Consider the following 23,781-nt stretch of genomic DNA (forward strand, 5'->3'; position numbering starts at 1 on the left):
TGAATAACAAACAATAAGTTTTTCTACAATACAAACTGGTTTATAAAGCTGACATGCATAAATTGTGTAATATATAAAGTTGCTGGACCATTATAGATAACACATTAAAATCATTATTTTGAATCTGATATACAAGAGGTTCAGTAGAAAGCAAATTTCTTCTAAAAAATATTAAAATCAAGATTACCTCCTCCAACATGACAGAGCCCTCACTACATTGTCTCAACCAGTGGAACAAAAATCTTCCACAATAAGTAAGTCCCATATTTTTAACTACTAATGTAACTTTTACGTTACTTTTTTGTGCGACCACTCAACTCTCACTATATAAACACATGAGAAACTTGCTTATTGTAACAAACTACTCAAAAGTCCCAAAAATATGATGCTAAAGGAAATTCACTGTATTAAATATACTAAAACCATTGTGGTCCTGAGAATCAACAGCACATTCAAGATCTCGCATACCAAATGAAAAGGAAGGATTTCATGGTCGGGTGGATTTGGGATATTTGTACACGGCAGCTGTACAGGTGAGAAGTGACACAAACATAAATAAGACATTTTTATTCATTTCCAATGTGCTTCCTTTCCCAGTATTCCCCAAACTGTATCCTTTTCACGGTGTAGTGCCTTGAGTAGAAAAGAATGTAATTTTTTGGTGGACTGCAGAAGCTATGGCTGAGGTGTAGGCCAGCCAAAGAAGGGAAATCTCATGTTTGGATATCTGGGTATTATCGAAAGTTAAGGGAAGGGACATGAGATCTTTCTTGTGAGGGATAGACAGGACCGACTAAGTTTGGTGGCATGTAAGTTTACAAGATTTCCTCATCCCATTGAAATAGAGAGGAGATCAGGTTAGAACATTCATTATGGTTGATCTTGAGGTTTCTAATAAATGGGCACTATAAGGTTTGTCAAATGAAAATGAGGAATGGGGTATACCCCATAAGATTTGAAGTGGAAGAAAGTACAGAGCCCTGAGAAACTTCGCATTGGTGGGGAAATCTGACGAGAATAAACCATTCAATATGACTCATAATGAATGACCAAGTGAGAAGGCTGGTGATCTAGTTGCAAAGGATGAAAGGCAGAAAATAGGATAATAATTGACTGAGTAAGCCTCTGTGCTGAAGCCAGTAAAATGCTTTAGATTTAAATGTTGAGTTTCTCCAAATTTTCCATGGCTTGAGCTCGTGAAGGCTAGATGATCAGTTGTGGAATCCATATTGCTGGTTGCTAATTAGCTTGTGAGTCTCTGGGTGGTGCAGAAGTTAGCTGTTGATTACCATCTCCGTGGTTTCTGAAAGAACAGAAGTTTCTTGCCTGACTTCTGTCATCTTTTTTGGAATGGGCTGTAAGGTTGCATGCTGTAGGATAGATGTCAGATGAACAAGTGATATAAGAGTAATAGGATTTAGTACCTTTTGTTAATGGAAATGGAATGATATCCTTTCATCCATATGGATGATAAGGGCAGCTATGCTACCATACTAGGGCAGTGACTATAAGCAAGGTGGTTTCCTGTTGGCTTCCTTGCCATGCTATGTCAAGTTACAGGCAAACTGGACCTGTGTGTTCACGGGTTCGGTTTGCCTGTTTGCGGGATAAAAAAACCCCAGAATAAACTGGGGGGGGGGGGGGTATTGGCTATGGCTGAGAAAGAAGATCCTCCCGGCTCTGACGGGAATTGAACCTAGGACGCTCCTTCCCTAGGCATATGGTTGCGAAGTGCACAGCCACTAGGCTAACCACGCAGACCCTTTGTTAATAAAACTCAAAAAAAGGTAATTTGTAATTATATATTAACAAAAATTTCTCTTTAGAATAATTTGTTCATTTGCATATCGTCAGTTTACTATCAAAATCTCAAGTCATGTTAGATGCAAAAATATGTTATCTACAGATTTCAGTATTATACTAGCCAGGAGTGGAAAGTTTCAGAAAAGAAGAACTAGCAAAAGAGTGAATGAAATAAAAAGAAAAATTTGAACTGTGAAAGTGGTGCTGATAGCTGAGTAGCTCTGCTCACATTAACAGGAGGGTTAATGTGAGCTGTCAGCTATCAGCACCAGGGGATTTACTGATGCCAGTTCTGTAGGATAGCAACCATGGAAAAATATCTGTAGAAAATGCAGACATTCTTTTAAAGAATGTGGGACTGGTAAAAGATTAACTGCTTTCTTCAGCACGAGTAATTTTAGTTAGTTCTCAAGGGCACTACTTCAAATGTGAGAACACTATTCTATGGTTCAGGTAGAATTATTATTAGTATAGAGTTAGAATTGCTATTAGTATACAGTCATTATCTGAACCATTAATTACTGAATATTATTCAAATGGTGAAGTATTGGGGGGGGTCTGATAAATACCTAGGCAAAAATGATGTTAAAGCAACTGATATATATAACCACAAGAAAGAACATATTAGTAACAGAGTTATGAAGGTAACCTATGTTCTTTCTTGTGGTTATATCAGTTGCTTCGATATCATTTTTGTTCCAGGTGTTTATGAGAACTTTCTGGATCCCCTTGTAAAATCTGAAGTGGAAAACAATTTTCTTGAATGCTGAGTAGTATAATATACTTGCTTATGACTGGAAGTTTGAGCTATAAGTCAAAATCAATATAAGGAAAGAATAAAACCTTGCAGTATAGCACAGCATCAGCTGCAGAGTGAAGATAAATATTTATCCACCATCACAAGCAACAAGAAAGAATTATTGGACTTAGTTAATAACCTCTACCAAAACCCAGTTGAAAGTTTCAGAATATCAAGAGGGAAAAGCAACACAAAACCTAGATTCTTGTGCTCTCTTTCTGGCTAAAAATTCAAAGGGAACAATGAATGTTTTCAGTCCATAATTATAAAGGACATTCACCAAGTTTATCAATGCACAAACTGGAGGAAAGAATGACAAGTTTCTGAGGGTAACAAAACAGGGTTAGATAAAAGTTACAGCAAACTTTTGACAGAGATCAGAAAGCATGACTGCTATTTGGACATGCATTTAGTTCTTTCAATTACGCTGATAAGTTGCAACCATCTGCTGCTTGAGTATAGAGAGGAAAGAGAGAGATTTCAATGATTCCACTTGTGATATCCTTGTTTTGAACAGCCTTGGAACACTTCTGAGAACTACGTGATAAATATTTAAAACACAATGGAAATGAATGGTTTCATATCTAAAAGCATCGTTTCAGTAATCAGGGTGAACATTTGGAGTCAGAAGGCTGGAAAAATGAAACAAAGCACAAAGATCATTAGTAATTCTTGTGACATCCAACATGAAGATGAGACTGAAGGAAGTCAAAGTTCAGATGGTTGGTGGCATGAGGAGAGGTAATTGAAAACAAAACATATTTGATAGACTGCACAGAAATTGTTAGCAAAAGATCAAAAATGGGAGATTTTAATATCAGATGCTACCTTTCAGACAAAAGGAGTTGAAGAATGTATAACTGAGAATAAACAAGTAGTGACTGAAGCTGAAATTCCAATAGAAAAGTAGGTATGCATATGATTGATAGAATAGAGATTGGTTTATTGATTCTGGAAGCAAAGGTCATAATTCACCATTCCAGAGGTTACAGCATTACACACAATACAATACAAATAGATAAATTTGTATATAACATGTTATTTACTAAAAAAAAATGCAAAATTTGATTACAAAAATTTAAAAAAACTTAATGCAGTTCATTCCAGTCTGACAAGATCTGCTTGACTGTACATGGCTGAGCAGGATTGGTAAAAACTGAATTTCAAAGCATTTGGGTATCCAGCATAATCAAACATCAAAATAAAGAGTCCTCGTTTAATATAATAATTGTAGAACATCATAAAGCACTAGTGTGAATCATACACCAGAGAGGAGATGGCTTATAAAGAATTCAAGGAGTCTGCATAAATGATACATTTTTGGTAGCAGTTTTCTTTTATGTATACAAATGCAATGTTAAATGACATGGTTTAAAAGTGAATTACTTCATTCAAATGGAAACAGGGTGGTTAGGAAAAACAGCAGTGCAACCAAAGGTCTTAGTTAAGATTTTATAAAATTAATAAACAAATTAAATTAAAACACATGTGAGATCACTGCAATATCACAACATGTGTACAAAGCTAAACTGTTTTGTTCAAATCAAGATGATGTTGCCCCAAGCACAAGTATCAAATTAATATGATAATAGTTGATTTTTTTAACATTGTGCTTTAAATATAATTATTAAAATACACACTGAGAATGTATAATTTGTAAACGATGAAGATGCGTAATTGACAAAATATGCAAAAAGGTTGCAGGTTCCCCATCTTTGGGCTGGACAATCTCTCTCATGGGTCATGCATTTAGATTTCTTTTCAGAGCAAGATTTATTATCATTCTCTTGGCTGCTACAAAGGCAGTCTAGGTATGCTTATATTTCTAACATTTAAAGCATTCTAGTGATGCAGAGCCTAACAGATCAGAACAGTTAAAATATTCTGCTTTTACCATGGAGGTTTGAGTGTATCAAAAGGAAGGGTGATTATCCCTGCATATCAGAATGCATCTCATACTTATCACTCCTTGATCTTTAAGCTCTGAACATAATTCTCATCTGAAACACCAAGGAGAATCCATTCTGATAACATACCTCTAAAACAGTTGTATTTTATGAGGTGTTACATTAATTGTTATTCTTCCCCCTCGGGTAGAAGATTTAGTGCAACACCATTGACTTGTGCAGGCAAGAGCAAAGAGTATGGGAAGAAAAGTAGAGAAAAGAGAAAGAATGAAAATGACCAGTACTATCATGGGAGACCCACATGGAGATGGAAGTGAATATCATTTCAAGTTGGATATGATGTATGTGTATATTTTAAGCAGATCCAGAAGGTTTTTAGAGGTTTACCTTTTACTGCATGTAAACTACAGCTGATACCCATTACAAACTCCCCTAGTAGTACAAGGCTATTCTGTAATCCCTATGAGGTTGACATAATGAGAGTCAATGCTTGGCTTTTCATGTGATGTAAGTTGAAATTGGGAGGGATGTAAAATATAAAATAAGATTGTAGAAAGTTTTTACGCTTGGTGACAAAGTAAAACTATATTTGCCAAGAAATTATATTGTTTAATCTTTTACTTTAGTGTAAGCAAACAAAGTTTGAATGTGAAGTATCGTCACAATTATACTACTTGTATATAAGGACTTCACATCAGTTGCCTTAGTGTCTCATGATGCAAAGCACATTTTCTTTTGGCTGTGGTTAGTGGTCCTTCTCATAATTATGCATGCCCAAAAGGAAGTGTGCTTTGCATATGGACTAAGGCATTTGATGTCAAGACACAGCCTCTGTATACAAGTAGCCTAATCCTTCACATGCAAACTTTGCTTATGCTAGGTATAGGATTAAACAAGAATATAATTTCAATAAAATAAGATTCCTAGCCATACTAACATGGAGAATGTCACTCAACCTCTCTTCAAGGCATGGCTTCAGCAGTGTGTCCCCCTCCCCCACCTCTACTTGGATGCCTTTCAGGCACAGTAGCATTTTTTGCAACCTGACCCTGCGTGCTCATGAATTATTACCATTAAGTTCAGTCTAGTATATTGCAAAAAAAAATCTAGTTTTTGAAATAACTATTGTAAATGGAAGAAAATGAAACTAGGATTGCAGATTTTGCTCTGGAATCTAAATATTTTCTGCTACATAGTGATGCTTAGCACCAGAGAGGCTTCCTGTGTGAGGCATGGAAGCCACATCTTGGCCTATGCATGTATTAGTTTGCTCTTGGATAATTTCTTCTAGGACTACTAACATGCAGAACTTGATTGCTACTGATTCTTGCTGAAGACTGGCACACACCCAGATTATGGTAGCAGGTTTCATTAGTGTTTGTTCTAACTACGCTTAGCATGGTTTGACATGCTTATCTTAGTTAACTCAAATATCAACAGCCCTTTCCTAAAAGGGAACCAACTATCTTAAATTTGGGAGAGGGGCATTTTTAAAAATTGCATAAGACCAAAGAGATTTTAGTGGTAGACAATGTCAAAATTTCATTTCTTCACAGTCAATACTGCAAGTTTCTTGAACAGGGCTTGAAAGATGCAGATAATTACTTTTTGCATGAATCCCACCCATGAAAATTTTTTAAGCTAATTATACATTAGTACCAAATGTGGGTTAAGTGTAAGATAATCTGGAAACTTGCCTTCAGGAACTAAACATGAAACAAGACATCAATAAACAAACTACAGGTGGGCTTTTTTAATAATTGTATTGTTTGAGATAGCAGTCTGCAGTGCTGACAAAAATAGTTTCACGAATAAGAATACTAACTCTACTAGGAATCGGTGAAGTTAAAAACTTCTTGCATTTTGCATAGCAAATTATACTAATAAACTTATTAAAAGTTTCAAAATTTTATAACTACTTACTCCTCTTCGTCCCCTTAGCTGCAACATGTGAATGCGAGCCTGGTCCAGGGCTTCAGCAACATCATAAATATCTCGTAAAAGTTCTTCTGCATATCGCTGTACTAATGCAGGAGGTATTCCACAAAATCCAGTCTAGATTAAAAAAAAATATTCAGTCTCAACCTTAGTATAAGTGTTTCATTCTATACACTAAATCTTGAAGGGTTAAATGTTTTTTTTTTTTTTTAAGTTAGAAATGCTTTTTTCCAAAAAACATTAATCATATCATGCAACAGTGATATTTTATGTTATTATATTTCACTTATCTAATAATATCTAATACAGTAAAATTTGTTCAAAGCGAAATCGCAAGGGACGAATATATTTTCCACATTGGCCAAGTTTTCACATTATACAAAATCGCAAAAAAATTGAAAATCATATTACATGGTACATACTTGTTTATGAGTGAAAATTGGCATCGCTGGCTCTTGTAAGTAGGTGATACTTGACATATGTTATTAAAATAATAGTAATAATAACACATTAAAGTATTAATGCTCTATTACACGTTTCTAATATACAACTCATTGAGATTTATTCCACAGATCCAACAAAGAAACATGTTTCCACTTTTTTGTGATCATGTCTTTTTGAATGCCATCCTTAACTGTATGGAAGAGTTTGAATCAATTGCAAACTGCATTACTTCACTGATGCAATGAAGGGCCTGTTCATGTGTATGAATTTTCGTTGAAATATCCTGTTCTCTGGCTGCTGCTTCTCCTTCCTCCTCCACATCTTCGTTTTGTGTATTTCTTACTGCTAGTAGAGCTGTAGCAGATTCAAAGCTGTAATGTGTTGCTAGATAGTCATCACTCCGAACAAAGTTCTTTTCCTCAGCAGAGATTGGATATTGCAGCAATGTTTTCACTAGCCTCCTCCAAATTATCTGCCACATCACTTTAGCAAAACACATTTTTACTGTTTCTGCTTTAATTTTCTTCACTCCCAATCCAATTCACAGAACTGGTACAGATCTTGCTAATTCATAAGAGCTATCAGCTTCGTCTACATTCGAAATCAAAAATTGCACCAGAAATCATCTGTAGTGCGATTTGAATGTGTTAATAATACCCATCCATATCCATGGGCTGTAATACACTTGCATTTTCTGGGAACCAGGCGATTTTCACATTTGAAAGTGTTACCTTTGGCTGGCAGGTAGCATTGTCAAGAAAAAGGATGACATTTCTATTTACCTTCATTTTTGCATTAAACATGTTTATCCACTCTTCCATTGTAGCTGCAGTCATCCAAGCTTTTTTGTTTCTCCAAATCACTGTTAAATTATCAATTTTCAGGTTCTTGAAACATCTTGGTTTTGCTGGTTTTCCAATCGAGAGGCTTTTCCATTTCTCCCACCATATTCCCACACAATAACACTAAGTCTTTCTTTGGACATTTTTCCCCGATACACTTTTCTCCCTTAACTGCGAGTGATTTTGTTGGTAATGCCCGAAAAAAGAATCCTGTTTTGTCTGCATTGTAAATGTTTTTAGGTTCACATGGTGAAATCAATTCTAGCAGTTTTGGTTTCCACGAACTCGCTACACTTTCATCCATATCTTTAGATTTCCCACAGACTTCGTTCCACACAATATTGTGCCTCTTCTTAAAACTATCCAACCATCCTGTAGACACCTTAAACTGATCATTCCTGAGAGATTTGGCTACTACGAGAGCTTCACTTTGGACCGGATATATGAATTTTTTTGATCTTGCATTCGTGAAACACTCCCTCGTTGATTTCCTTGTTGCTGGTTACCTTTGCCTTCCTCTTCATTCGACCGTTTCCTTGCAGCCACTCATTCATTATTTTATCCTTTTGTTTAAGTGTGTTGTATACTTGCGTTTTGCCACACTTAAACTGCATTATTGTTTTCCGTACCGAGAGTTTGTCCTTTTCTTTAGCTTCAATGACATGTACGATTTAGCCATGATGCATAAAATGAACTGATTGGTTTGTTGAAATTCGGGTTACTGAAATGTTTGGACTTACCAGAAACAGACCAACATTAATTCTCAAACGAAACAGTAAAAGCAACAAAGTGCCAAAATCTAATAAATATAGGTGTATTTTTAAAATACTTTCCACTTTATACAAGTAATTTTTAATAAATTTTCGAATATTGCTTTCCGTTTCTGCATTATATACAAAATAAATAACACTGTAATGCCTATTCTTCTGGCAGGGACTATATAATTTCTTCACAATGAGCAAGTTTCCGCCTTAGACAAGTTTTACTGTATTAACTAATGTTGCTTAATTACATAACATATAGAATCAGCTGAGAGTTACTATAGGATGCACATGTGTTGGTAGTATGAATGCTTCTAATGCAAACAGGTAGTGATTTGTTTAAGTAATGATATTAATAAATATACAGAATAAATAAATTTTTCATATATTTCTATTTATTGAAGAAAAAAAATACTGTAGTTACTGTAAAATACATTGTCTACAGTGTAATGAATTGTGCAGTGCTGAACTCAAAACATTGTCAGTACAAAAATAGCTAACTGTCTCCTTTGTGCTTTAGAAAAAAAATTTTTTTTTGTTGTTGTTTAGTGGTTTTGCATATTTCTGCTCTTAGAAGATGGTGTGAGAGCAGAAAGTAATTAAAAGTTTTACATGACATGGAAACTGTATCTATGTTTTACACTGTATGTATGGTATTTTTGTCTATGTGTGGAAAATATCTTAAAGAACCAGCATTCTGAAAAACAAAAATATTTTTAGAAAAAACTATTTAATTCACTGTTATAACGTGTTAGAAAATGCTAAAATCAACTAAGCTTGGGTATGCTAAAAAGCATTACAAGTGAATAATTGTTATGCAGTTAACTGGACCAAAGTCACAAAGTGTTTATGTTTCTATTAGAAATGTAAAAACAAACAGTTTGTGGGCTTTAAAAAAATTTCCCTCTATTTCGTATGCCAGTTTTGTATTGTATCGATATTAAAAATAATTTTACGAAACTATTTGTAATATTTGTTGAATTCCTCAAGAAAACACACAGCCACTTTCCCCTCCTCTTTATGTGACTTAAAATTCAAATTTTAACCATGTTCATTAAAAAATTAAAAAAAAAAAACCCTTACAAGTAAGATTTAATTCCTATAAAGGACTTATTCCATCTTTCACTGGCTATTGTTTTCAACTATTTAAATAGTTCATTTATAGATATACTGCAATTTTTATTTTCATGCAAATAAGCATTATGCAATTAAATGGTATTTCAGCAAAAGAGTTCTAAGATTCAAGTGAAAAATGGCTCGTTCATAATTAAATAACATAGGACCTATATAAGGTAACTTTATTATATTTGACAAGAAATTCTAGAAATGGCATTTGTTTTCAGTGGTTAACATATTATAGTTTTGGAAGAACGCTGTTCATAAAAGTACCTTGACCAAACCGAACATCTGTGATACTGTTTTGAGTGAATCCAAAATAGGGGTAATTGACTAATTTCTCTTGAGCAATCTTAGAGAAAATTAGGTGCAGCATTGTATGGTTAGACAGGTTTAAGATTTATACAATGTTAGAAGTTAGAGAGGTGAGAAGTAGTCTCTCAAGTGAAAAAGTACAATTCTTGGAGGATGAGATGTGCTTATAGTTCAAGTTAGTCAAGAATCTGATGTTTGAACATCTGGGTCTCATCAAAAATAAAGGGAAATAGGTGGATGATGATTTTCATTGCCTTTTGACAAGAAATGTTTTGGTAACACCAAAGTTCACAAAGTCATCCTCACTACATAGAGGAATAGCAAGATCAGAGTGCAGGACATTGGTTGCAAAAGAATCTTGAGTCCTCTAATAATTAGGCACTACATTTGTCAGAGGAGGATGGAGAGTGTGCCAACACTCTCCATCCTCCTTCACATGTCCTGTTCACAGAGGATGGAGAGTGTTGGCACGCTCTCCATCCTCTGTGAACAGGATTTGAAGTTAGTGAGAGATCATTTATGTATATATGACCTACTCTATGACTTTAAGAGAACTGAAGTAAGATGTGTAATATATAGCCACTTCCAGCAAGCTAACTCCACCTTCCTATGGTATGGCCTGTTTCCACAAACTCTTGTGAGGTGAATATTGGTGATTGTTTAAGGCTTATGTCCTATATGGAGGAAATGTCCATTAGACCTCTAAGTGTTAGATGACTTTCATCACCTGGGGGAGCACCACTTTCCTGCTTGTAGGAAGCATGACATCTTTCACTTCCAGAGTAGAATCCCCACTTTATGACTCAACTTTTCCTTCACATATCCATTGTAGGTGATGGCCCTACTGTGCATCATATCAAATCATAATTTATGATGGGAGTCAGCACTTCATCCATTTGAGGATGCAGCAGTTTCTGCAGGCTGCCTGCTAGATAATACATAAGGCTTAAGTTTATTGATAGCACTTCAGGAGTGAAGTGCAATCAATAGAAAGCTATCAACCCAGAAAGCTGAAAAATTATCCTGCTGCACAGCCTCTGGGAATTTGTATCCATGAGTACTTTACTCCTGGATATGAATCTTTCCAATATTCCACTACTGTGAAAGACAACATAACATATAGTATCACTCCAGTTTAAAAAAATTTCGATGTTCATAATTCAAATCCCCCCGAACTAGATTGTTTGCTGTCAATAATGAATACCAGATAATTCTCATCATTTTTTCTTAATAATTCTCATGGACCTTTTCTTAATTCTTGTATGCTATAGCACTACAACAGTGCCAAGTAGGATGATCTTTGCAATTTCTATGCTCTTTTTCAATGATCTGATTATTTCTTCTGCTCCAGTCTAATAACTGAAATTATTCTTGCTGGGATGAGTACCTTTATTCTTTATGACACTGAAAATCCCTGACCTTTAGCTCTTGATACATTTAATGGCTCAAGTTAAAATCTCCAGCTTCTCACTCAACTTACCCTGTGTAGCTTGTAACAAGTTACAGGCAAAAAAATCAACAAATCTAAGCCAAACTTTATGGGGGCCAAATGCACTATGCTTTCCTCTTTAAATGGCACTGTCAGATCTTGGTAAGGCATAACTTTTAACTTTCCATGTTTCCCTTTCCATTATTTGTATCATCAGAATGATAGACCTCTTGGCATCTCTCTTCCTCCAACCCTACTTTTTTAATGACCAAAGCATTATTAATCTCTAATTTTGCCATCCATACTGGTTATTTCAAAGGACACCTTATATGAACATCCATGAATTTTCCCTTCTCTCTCCTCCTCTAGACAATTTCTATATGGAGCATTTTGATAAATATGCTCTTGATACTGCCATTCTCTAACCTTCTATCTGGCTAAGATATATTGATGATGTGTTCTCTCTTTGGCCACATGGCTCAGACACATTACTCTTTCCTCCTCCACCTCAACAGCCGGCACTCCAGAATCCTGTTCACTATAGAAAAAGAAAATAACAACAGCCTACCTATCTAGATACTCTAATCACACATCTTCCCAATGGCACCCTTTCTCAGTTTACAGAAAACCCACGTACACTGGTAGGTACATGTACAAACTTTCTCATCATTCCCTATCTCGACAATATGGTATAATTAAAACCATATTCAACTTCAACCTCTGTTCCAATCAGGCTTTCCTCGCAACTGAACTCGCCTTTATTTGTCAAACTTTCCTGTCCAATAGCTATGGTGCCAAAAAAGATTAACAAAATAGTTGTCCCTCTCATTTCTTCACATCTCTTTCAACATATTGATTACCATAATGCTATTATTATTCCATAGATCTGGGGCACCTCAGAAAAAATAGCCAGAACTTTTAAAGAAATATAATCTCTGCACTGCTTTCAAACCTCATTTAAATTCAATTATTACCCTTATCTGATCTACTTCTGGCTGTCTCTCTCTGTTCCAGGTGTTTACAAAAGAATCTTTGGTCTTGCAACATATCATTATCGTCCAACTGCTGCCACAACTATAGTCAATCAAATCTAGCTGACCATACCTTGTGCAAGATAAGATTTAAAAAAAAAAACTACGTTTCATGACAGCTTAATCTAGATAAATAAAGTTATGTTAAATTTCTCAAGATGTGAGAAATTAATTTCCTTTGGTCTTGCAACATATCATTATCGTCAAACTGCTGCCATACTAATATTAAATCAAAGTTAATCAAATCAGCTAGATTTGATTAACTATAGTCAATCAAATCTAGCTGACCATACCTTGTGCAAGATAAGATTTTAAAAAAAAAAACTACGTTTCATGACAGCTTAATCTAGATAAATAAAGTTATGTTAAATTTCTCAAGATGTGAGAAATTAATTTCCCACATCTTGAGAAAGAACAGCTAAGGCTAGCCAACAGCACCCATAAAGGATGCCCCCTCATAGGAGCATCCTCTTCATTAATACTGTATTCAGAGGTTGAAATATTGGAACAATTAAACTTGTGTTTAATTATTTCTGTGTTGTATTCAAACTTCACTATGAGAAACAAAATTAAACTAATGCACATGATCAATAAAGCAAAATTTAATGTCTTGCACTAAAGCAAAAACAATCAGTTTAAATTCAGTGCTGAACATTTTTGACAATCCTGAATACAAGTAGCAAACAGTGTTCACAGCACCATCAAGTACATGAATAAAAATTTATTTATTACTAAATAAATTTTTATAAAGAAATGCATTACTTAAATTACAATGTTAGTGTTCAACTTACTTTATCAGTATATGGATCTTGACAGAGGTCAATTCCCTCCTCATCCAATTTACGAGTAACAGCAGTCAGAAGAGATAGAGATGGGGGCCGTGGATTACGAGAAGGTGGCTGTAGGCTGGCTTTTCGCTGACCAGCTTTTTTAGAGAATTTCTTTTCTGTTATGCTCGCATAATTATCAACAGGAGTTTGATGAGAAGGAACATTTTCTTCTTCAGGTTTTTTACGAGGTAGCGTGGCAGACTTTACCTTTTTGGCAAATCCTGATCCACAGGAAATGTGTGTGGGAGATTCCTGAAGAACTGAATGATTGTCTGAATAATCTTGATTATAGTGATAAGAGCAACAAGTTGGAACACTGCTAGAATACTGTGGCAAGTTGACATTATGGCAGTCATTACTCTTCTGAGTCAATGCATAATACTTTGGTGGTGTAGTTCGTTTTGGAACTGGTGGAGGATTCTTCCCTCTTGACTTTCTGGTGGTTTGCTCATACATCCCATTTGCAAGAGCCATTTCTAGTTCTGCTGCGAAGGTTGCAAATGGTAATGGCTTTTTATGCTCTTTCTCAAAAGGAAAATACTTTGGTCCATTAATATCACTAGAATTCTCTATCTCACAGATGTCTTGAATATTATCTTTGGCTGATTTTGATTCCTTATCAGGATCATCACTACTGACTGATATATTTTTATCTAATTTTGATTCTTTAATTGCCATAACATCTTTTGATGATAGTCTATCAACAGAGAGACTTGGGGGAATGTTCAGTTCACAGTTTATAACATCACAGTTTTGTTTGACTTCTGCTGTAGTAACTATATCTTCTGGACAACTGGCTATGTCACACTTTCCAGAAGAGCTAGCACTGAGGTCTAAATTATTAATAGTAGTTGTCGAATCTGGCCCCTCACTGGATTGTATCCCACTTTCAGACTGACTAATATCTTGATCACCATTTTCTAATGGCAGGGAACTATTGGAAGGAAGACTTCTTGCCATCTCTCTTTGGATGTTTTCATTGCTAGCATAGCAACCAGAATCCCTAGGTGACTGTTTATGTAATGCTATTCTGTCTGGTGATTTTTCTTCTTCAACAGGAGCATGCAGTTCTGTTGGCAGAGATAACTGAACAGTTGAATCTAATTAATAAAGGTAAAGGTTGTTTAGCAAACAAGAATGTGTGTTATTAATGATTGTTTTTTACACTTGATTTATCAAACAAATGAACTGATATAGGAATTCGTGTATTGAATTGTAAATGGCAATATCATATCAAAAATGAGGATATTAGGAAAGAACTTGATATTAAATTAAGAGAATAAAAATCCCTTATTATTTTACAGCCAGTATGCGAAACTCTGAGATCGAAAACTACGATATAAGAGTACTAACAGGTGTTCACTTCCGCCTGGATTCGCCGGTAGTTCTTCGGCATGAAACTCTTATATCGTAGTTTTCGATCTCAGAGTTTTGTATACTGGCTGTAAAATAATAAGGGATTTTTATCCCCTTAATTTAATTAACTTCACCAGAAAAAATAGCCATTTGGCTTATCTTAGAACTTGATATTGTTAGCAGAGCTAATCTCAGGTGGTATGGTCACTTAAACAGAATGGGAGAGAAAAGATTAGCAAAACAAGTGTTCTCTACCAGGTTGGTTGGCAGGGAAAAGATCCAAAGGAAGACCAAAATATTGGTGGATTGACACAGTAAAAAAAAAAAAAAAAGCGCCTTAGAAGATAGTCTTGATTGATTTCGAGGAAAATTGTCGATAGGAAGCATAATATCCTGTAACCCCCCCCTCCCTCTCAAGGGTACATATCAGAAATTTTATGATGATGATGTATTGTTTAAACCATCTGGTCCAATACCATGAGCCTATTCTTCATGTAGCTGCCAGTTAATAGATTATTGCATCAATACACTTTTGAACTTTTTTTTTGTTTGCGATTACAAAAGAAAAATAATTAAAATATTTGCATTAAACATTTTGTTAAAACATGATAAGAGTGAAACCTTTGTAATTCATTTAGGCCTTTGATACTAAAGGTTATAATATTCTAATTTTTCACTTTGAGTTAGGACAAGTGGTTCAATTCAACTACTATCAACAGAACTGAAGACAAGCATGGTTCAGTTATAAAGATTTGGAACTAGCAAAGGAAATGCAGAAATACCAACTTGACATGATTAGTAACAAGATAGAAAAGATACTTACTATTTAAAAGAGATCCTTTTAAATAGTAAGTATAAGATGATTTATTCAAGCAACAGTGATCAGAAAAAGAAATGTATACAAAGGTGAACTTATTGAATGAGAAGAATTTCAAACTTGCCCACATAATTTTTCACTTTGACTAATCAAAGTGAAAAATTAGATAAATTCTGTGTTTACTGGTCCACTGAAGAAGCTACTGGTAATGAAGTATGGGATTATTTGAGCCATTAGAAAGGGCAAATGATATATCAAAAAAAGGAAAAATAGCTGGTGACCTGAACATCAAAGGAGGAAATTAATAACATATCTAAAGAAACGATTTGAGAAAAATGCAGAGCTAACAGTAATAGCAAATGTATGCAGAATTTGGTAATTTTGAAAAGAATAAGCTGGCAGGCCAAATAAGAGCCAGAGTTTTACTTCAAAAATAAATACTTTAAGAAATGGAATAAAATAAGGATCTGTATACACAGCCTACTTATAACTAAGTATGAGGATGTAAGAAGGTTTTGATATAAAATCAGGTGTAATGCAGAGGGATATGCTAACTTTACTGTTAATTATTATCTATATGGATCACATTATGAAAAAAAGCAGCATTTAAACTTTATATTAAAATCTGAGATGTTAGACTCATCTTTTTACTTTAAGCAGGTGGGTTTTAAACTCCTGAAGTTTGCAAAACTAAGTAAATTAAATAACTGTTATTGTATAGCAAATTTGGTATAAAAATATTAAAATGCATGTAGCTCAGTGAAAGTAGCCTTCCACGGCAATAGATTGCCCGAAGAGAAAGCATCGTAAGTATGATTCTGGTCGCCAGCCAGAGAACACTAAGCTTTTTACCGGCCTGGTTGGCCGAGTGGTTAACGTATCTGCTCTCCAGCCAAAAGGCTGCGGGTTCGAATCTTGCTGTGGGCATGGATGTTTGTGATTGTCTGTGAAAATACTAGTGGTGGTGGTGTAGATGATGATGGTAGTTGTGGTTCGTTGTAGTTGGATTGAGTGGTGGAGACAGAATGCTATAGAGTAGGTGCCCTCCCTTGATGAGTCTTTGGACTCCCTGGATAATAAAATAATAATAATAATAATAATATTGGTAAAAAAAAAATGTTGAATGCATCAGCTGCATTCTCATGGAGAAACAAGTAAAATGTCTCAGGTATGAGTATTTATGTACTGATTTTTAGTGAAAATGATAAATTAAGTATGGAATAAAATAGGAACCAGCTAAATTAATAACTACATACAAGACATTGTTTTAACCTAATTATGGATCTGAGAGTTGGAATAGAAATAAAGTAATTGAAAAGATACTGGAGAGACATATGAGAATTCTGAAGAAAACTAGGGTGAACAATAGCCGAACTGAAAATGAATATAAAAAAAGAAGTTAACATTAAAGTATTAGTTTTGAGGTTAAGCAAAAGGTATTTAAAACAAAAATGGCAGAGGGAGATCAGATCTAAATAGACTGATGTACTTAGGAGTACCTTAGAGCAGTGTTTCTCAAACTGCAGCCCACTCAGACAACACATATTAACTTATAAGTCTCCTCTCTTTATATTGCTACCCTTTCCTTCATGCTGGCCCTAAGTGTAAAATTGTGGAGTAGTTGGCATAATGTACACAATCTTAATATTTTTAGTGAAAAACCAGGAGAGGATTTCTCAGTGTATTGTGTGACACAGTAGCTGATTTGACAGCAACTAGTACCCCCCCCCCCATTGTATTAGTTAATACAATGGGGGGGTCACTTTGTTTATATCTACTAGTGTTGAAATTCTGATAACATATACTGTGTATAATTACCGTATATGTCGGCATATAAGATGACTCTCAAATACTAGAGAAAACCCCTCGAAATCATGGGTCATTTTATACAGCAAGTATAAAAAAGGGAAGTTTAATTTTTTGGATGAACATTTAGGCAGTTACAATACATCGTTATATAAGACAATAGGCAGTGTTTATAAACAAATCAGATTATTTTTTTGTTACATAAATTTATTTAAAATATTACAATAGATGTAAGTCTTAAAAAACAAATAATTATTAACCTCAATTTTCATGTTAATTTTCTTCATCTGTTGAAAATAGTTCTTCAAATGCATTGTTTAAGTGATTGTCATATGGATCCCAGTTCGAATCCGGTGAATTGATTTCATCGTCATCAGTGTCCTACAACAGATCATCTTCCGTACCATCCATAAGATTAGAAATACCACACTTTTCAAATGATTTTATTACAGTCTCTACTTTTACTTTATTCCATGCTTTAATCACAAAATTGCACAACATATCAAGTGATGCAGCATGCATAGATCCACCATTTGTAAATGATTTTTCACCAGTCAACATCCAATTATTCCAATCTTCTCGCATGTGATCTTTAAATGATTTGTTCAAGCAGGCGTCTAGTGGTTGCAATATAGAAGTTAAACCACCTTGTATAACAGCAATTTTTGTGTTATTTTTTTCTAGAAGACTTTTAGTGTTCTCAGTTAAATGACTACGAAACATATCCCATACTAATAAACTGCATTTCTTCACTTTTTGGATGTTAACTTTGCTCAGTCCAGTTTTTGGATGGCCCGGCTTTTTGTTGTCCTCAAGCGTTTCATAACCACTTTGAAATCGCTTAAACCACTCGTAAACTTGAGTACGGGATAAGAATTCATCACCATATGCTTTTTGAAACATTTGATGCGTTTCGGTAAAACACAAAAGTCAATCGCAGCTCTCTGTTTGAAACTCATTTTCCGACTGTTCGTCAAAACACACTGTCACTCTTGGTACTATAAGTCGGATTCTAATGAAACAAATGGCATAAACAGTTGACACAACACTAATGAAGGCTACTACTTTTTGACAACAAAAAGATAAGACAGGTGGTGCCACCAGTTTCTTCTATTTTCGAAAAGTTCACTTTCTTTTTGGACAGAGGGTGTAGAACAATGAGCTAATGCTTGATCATCTTCCATATGCCTCTGATAATTTAAGATGAGGTTGAGTGTGAACTAATCCAACAGTGGTAAATACAGGCTGCTTGCTATCTGGAATTAACATATCCCCTTGATACTGTATATCAGAATATACACTCTTTGTTGTCAATGATTGTGGTAATTCTATTTCAATTACTGTATCTTTGCAAGCGATCCATCCACCATTACAGAACACTGACAATTAGAAAGTGATTTCAGTCACATTAGTGTTTGTATATGAATGAGGAAGAGCAAGTTGAGTGATGGATGGTTAAGCAGCAAGAATTCAGGTCTTTGTTCTTCTGCGATCAAAACTGCCCTATAATTAATATTCTCAAGTTCTTCTGTACCGACTCTGTTCTTTACTTCATCTGCTTCTTTATACATTTATTTGAATCAAAAAAGAAGTATTTTCCGAGGTCTTCCTCTTTTCTGCCCACCATTAGGTAGGCAGAAAAGATAGGTATGAAGTGGGCTATGAAGGCTTATGCTCTGATAAGATAATTTTTGTAACTTGATCAGAGTAGGTATTTGGAGTAGAAGAGTGGAAGCAGTAATTTACTGTTGAAAGGAACAGAAGTCCCTGAGATCATCCTATTTGGCACAATCACAGTGCCAAGGTATTCAGTGCAATTCTGGTGTTCTTCATCCTAAGACAAAATTTAGAGAGAGAGATCACACAAGAGCAAGGGACATGGTAAACAATGGAACAATAGAACAATGAATCCAACTTATCTTTAGGAGAATGCATAAAAGAAGATGTCAAACAGGGTGAAAGAGACTTGCAAGTTTTCAGAGCATAGATATCTTCTCTGAAGCACTTGAAACATAAGGAACAACTCTATGGCCATCTTGAGAAGGTACAGAATGGTGGTTGAAGTTTCTCATTATTTCGTCTATGAGATGGATGCCATGAAGCTCATCTTTCCAAACTGAATTTAAATCAGAATAATTACTCAGGCTTTCCTAATTTTAGGAAGTGTTTTTTTTAAACACATAACAGAACTTTTAGCTTTCTTTAATAAATATTTAATTATCTATTTATGATCTTTAAAATGAAATGGCAAGTTAGAAGCAATTGAATTCACATTATATGCCTTAACATTCCACTCTGAGTTATTGTAATCCATCATTCCACAGAAAATGGCTTTCATACTAAAGAAATTTGCTTCTAATATTACATAAGTTTTATCCATTTAATAATTTCACTGTGATATTAGCATTTCAAAAGGACATTTTTCCCTACTATTTTGATGATGAAGTTGTTTTGTTCTTTTTTTTTACATTAATCCCTGATTACTAATATTTTAATGTAGTATAAGACATTCGCTAAAACTGAATCAGTAAAGGGCAAAGAATGAAAGAATATGCATGTATTTCTATGATGGCATTTTAAATTATATGGATTTTGAAAGAAAAAGAAATTTTCTTTACACATTATGTCATTTTTTTCTTCTTCTTTACATGCATTTAAAATTAAATTGAGAACTTCTTTAACAAAACTCATTAGTACCCAATTAAAAAGTCATATAAAAACACTCATTACAATACTGTGTGAATAATTTACCATGATATAATAAACAAATACCTTCATCAAGTTGGTCTGCTGCCTTTAGTAATTTAAGCTGATGATCTGGGTTAGTGATTCCCAGAACCATCAAATCTTCTTTCTCCAGCTCACGGAAAGTATCCAGACTGTTGTACCCATTTAGCACTAAGACATTCATATAAACCTGAAAGTGAATTTTTTTTGAACTTATACTGTTCTATTCTAAAAAGATAAAAATTAGTTTTGGCACAAAAACTAAATTGTTTTTAATATAATGATTGCTGATTATATTTTTATAATGGTTGACATGTACAGGAAATTAGAATTTATTAAACTAATACATTTTATCTTATTGTTACAAGGACATCATCAGAGAGAGAAGTGAAAAATCAGTTAACAACATTCAAAACATGAATTACAACATGAGCCTTGTTCATGTCTTGATCACAGTTGAATTAACTATGTACATATGTCCATAATTACATCGATGTGAAGTCAATATAACGTTTGGATATTATAGAAATAATATGGATATGAAGCGCATATTTTTGATATATTTTATCCATGTGGTTGGTTGGGTGATTAAAGTTCATAGGGAAATAATGGCTATTACTTCCTATAAACTAATAGCACATATTCCTGTTTACTTGCTCATATCTCAATCACAGCTGACTTAACACATGCCAAGACATGAATCAGAAGACGCGACTTGTGATCTTGTGATTCTTGTTTAGGATGTTAACTGATCTTCTCTTCTCTCATCACATTTGACCTCATAACACGAGATGAAATACATTGGAGTTTAATAAATTCTAATTTTCTATACATGTGTCAGTCATCATAAAAATATGTTTACTACACATGTTCCTTTAAAACATCTAGTAATGATTGCTCATTGCCCACAATGTGAAGTAGTTTTGTTACTCATGCATGGTGTGTGTGTGTGTGTGAAACACAACTGAAGCAGATTAGCATTCACAGAATAAATTCATCAGCTTCAGTTAATTTTTGGTATTGAGACCATGTTTCTCAACATATAACAGTCTTAATCAAATAAACTATAATAAATTTAGTTTAATCCTTTATCCAAGTGTAAGCAAACAAAGTTTGCACCTGAAAATATCTTAAGGACTGGGGTAAGGCAGTGCAACACTAGGCAACTCTGAGCCAAGGTGGACCAAGCTCTCATCACTCCTTGTCTCAGTATCTCCCATAATGCAAAGCACATCTCCTTGCCTTGCAGACATGTATACTGCTATGCATTAAGGGAGGGGCCACTACCCAGACCAGTTTCAACCTTTATTGAGGTCTCGTCAGTGGGAGGCAGACCCAAACGTGGAGATACTAAGGCAAAAGCAATAGGAGAGGTCATATTTAGCTATAGGAGTTGCCAACAGGTGTACCACCTTTTTATTGAATTACTCTGAATTTAGAGAAAGATGTTGGAAGTTTATTTTTCATTTGGTTAGACTATAATAAATTTAGTTTAATCCTTTATCCAAGTGTAAGCAAACAAAGTTTGCACCTGAATATATCTTCAGGACTAGGGTAAGGTAGTGCAACACCAGGAAACTCCGAGCAAAGGTGGACCAAGATTGATGAGAGCTTGGTTCACCTTTGCTCGGAGTTGCCTGGTGTTGCACTAACTTATACCCCAGTCCTTAAGATATTTTCAGGTGCAAACTTTGTTTGCTTACTTGGATAAAGGATTAAACTAAATTTATTATAGTCTAACCAAGTAAAAAATAAACTTCCAAAATCAAATAAACAATTTAATCCAACGCATTTTGTAGGTTGTCAAAAAAAAAATAATAATAAAAAAAAAAAATATATATATATATATATATATATAAGACTAGAAAATATTGATTATACATAGCAGATGTTATTAGAAATTCACATATAAGACTAGAAAATATTGATTATACATAGCAGATGTTATTAGAAATTCACATATAAGACTAGAAAATATTGATTATACATAGCAGATGTTATTAGAAATTCACAATTAATACATACAAACAAGTAACCAGAAAGCCATTGTCTTAATTGCTATATACGTGTTGGCAAAATGTTCACTGCTGTCACTTTCTGTAGTAGCATGATGCATGTCTTTTCCCAGGTCCATGGTTTTTTTGATGAAAGCAGACCAAACTTGGTGTAGGATTAAGCCTTTGTTTTTATTATACTGTGTGGGAATCTGAAGTATTTGCATTTCTGGGGCTGTTTTGAACTTAGTAAAGCAATTATGATCAATATATGGCATTCCTGTTTCTTGCAAACTAGCAAACTACTTGGTGGTCTGTGTTTGCTTACGGAAGGCTAATCCTGTGTTCTTTTTTCAACAGCTTTTACAGCTGTCTGGCCTACATACCAAATGCCACAACAGCAGCGAATTTCTTCAACTCTTATGAAGGAAAGGTTAAACTCTTATTTTTTTCATGGGAGGATGTGAAGGTTTTGGAGGCTGTAAGAACCTCAAGATCTTATAAAACTGCAAAAAGCAGCACAACTTTGCAACTTTGTAACATACTTTATATATGTTAACATGATTGCATTCTTGAAATCTTGTTTATATAAAGGAGCTGTTGGAGGTGTATTAAGAATTTTGTTAATCGTCTTTGGTTTGTGCTCATTGAGGGCTGGGAATATGACTCAGAACATTCACTCTGTTTTTTGACATACTAGAAATGTGGGCTCTATCTCATTATTATCTTTTGTAATGAGTGGTGGTGTGAAGCGACATGTAAAATCTTCCAGTTGAGGTAGGTTTCTATATAATGAAAAGATGCATCTTTTTTTCTTCTTCATTTATTTTGAGAAGAATATCAAGGTAATTTTTTTGTGATCTTAGTTCAAGAATGAATTTTATGTGAGTGGAAGCTGTTCAGATAATCTTTAAACTGAGTTAAGACATCTTTTGTTCCCAGCCAAAAAAAGAAAATGTCATCAGTATAACACAATCAAGTTTTTGATGATAATTTTCAATAGCATTCTTTTCAAAATTCTCCATAAAGAGATTTTCTAGGGCTGGTGATAGGGGAGAACCCATGGCAAGTCATTCTGTTTGCTCTCAATATTCATCCAGAAATATGAAGAAAGTACTTTTCATGCAGTGTTTGAATAGTCAGATTGTATCCAGTGCAAAAAGCTTGAGACTGTACAACAAACACAAGCCACCAAGTAGTTTGGCAAGAAACAGAAATGCCATATATTGATCATAATTGCTTTATAAGAAAGTTCAAAGAAGTCTCAGAAACACTTTGTATCTCCACAATGTAACAAAAAATAAGGCTTTAATCATACACCAAATTATGGTCTGTTTTCATCAAAAATTTAATAACTGTGGACCTGGGATACAACATGTCATGTCCTAGAACATGACAGCAACAACTAGAATTGTTCCAACACATATAAAACAATTAAGACAATGGTTTTCTGGTCATTTGTTTGTATGTACTAATTGTGAAGTTCTGATAACATCTGCTATGTATAATTAATATTTTCTAGTCAATACCCGTGGTGATGTTAGTCTGACAACTTACAAAACTAGTTGGATTATATTGTTTATTTTATTAAAACTGTTATATGTTAAGAAACATGTGGCCTCAGTACAGAAAATTAACTGATGAACTGCTAAACCAAAGAAATATTCACATTCAAATTTATAAGTTGCTCATATGCTTAGAGCTCAGATAAGCAGACACACACAGAGGAATTTGCATTAAACAAAAACCTTATGTTTTAACCATTCTTAAATTTTACAAACTGGTTATTTAGTGTCACTTACTGTTCTTTAAAAAAACATAGCTTCAGTGGATATCAACACTGATTATTCTCAAAATAAAGGCAGC

The 23,781-nt window shown here is 34.3% G+C and overlaps 1 protein-coding gene across 2 annotated transcripts in view; it reads right to left on the reverse strand.

Annotated features, from left to right (window-relative positions):
- Nucleotides 1-23,781, reverse strand: part of LOC150094205 (SAM and SH3 domain-containing protein 1-like) — a 476,307-nt gene that overhangs the window by 1,198 nt on the left and 451,328 nt on the right. For both annotated transcript variants that reach the window (XM_090412130.1, XM_090412129.1), the window contains 3 exons: nt 19,967-20,111; nt 13,177-14,315; nt 6,433-6,564 (listed from right to left, as the gene is read on the reverse strand). In XM_090412130.1, coding sequence (XP_090268256.1) covers nt 6,433-6,564; nt 13,177-14,315; nt 19,967-20,111 — 1,416 coding nt within the window. The remainder of the gene's footprint in view (nt 1-6,432; nt 6,565-13,176; nt 14,316-19,966; nt 20,112-23,781) is intronic.

This window comes from Typopeltis vanoorti, chromosome 22, assembly GCF_054136105.1.
Source record: "Typopeltis vanoorti isolate ZY-2024b chromosome 22, IOZ_Tvanoo_1.0, whole genome shotgun sequence".
Taxonomy (NCBI): domain Eukaryota; kingdom Metazoa; phylum Arthropoda; class Arachnida; order Uropygi; family Thelyphonidae; genus Typopeltis; species Typopeltis vanoorti.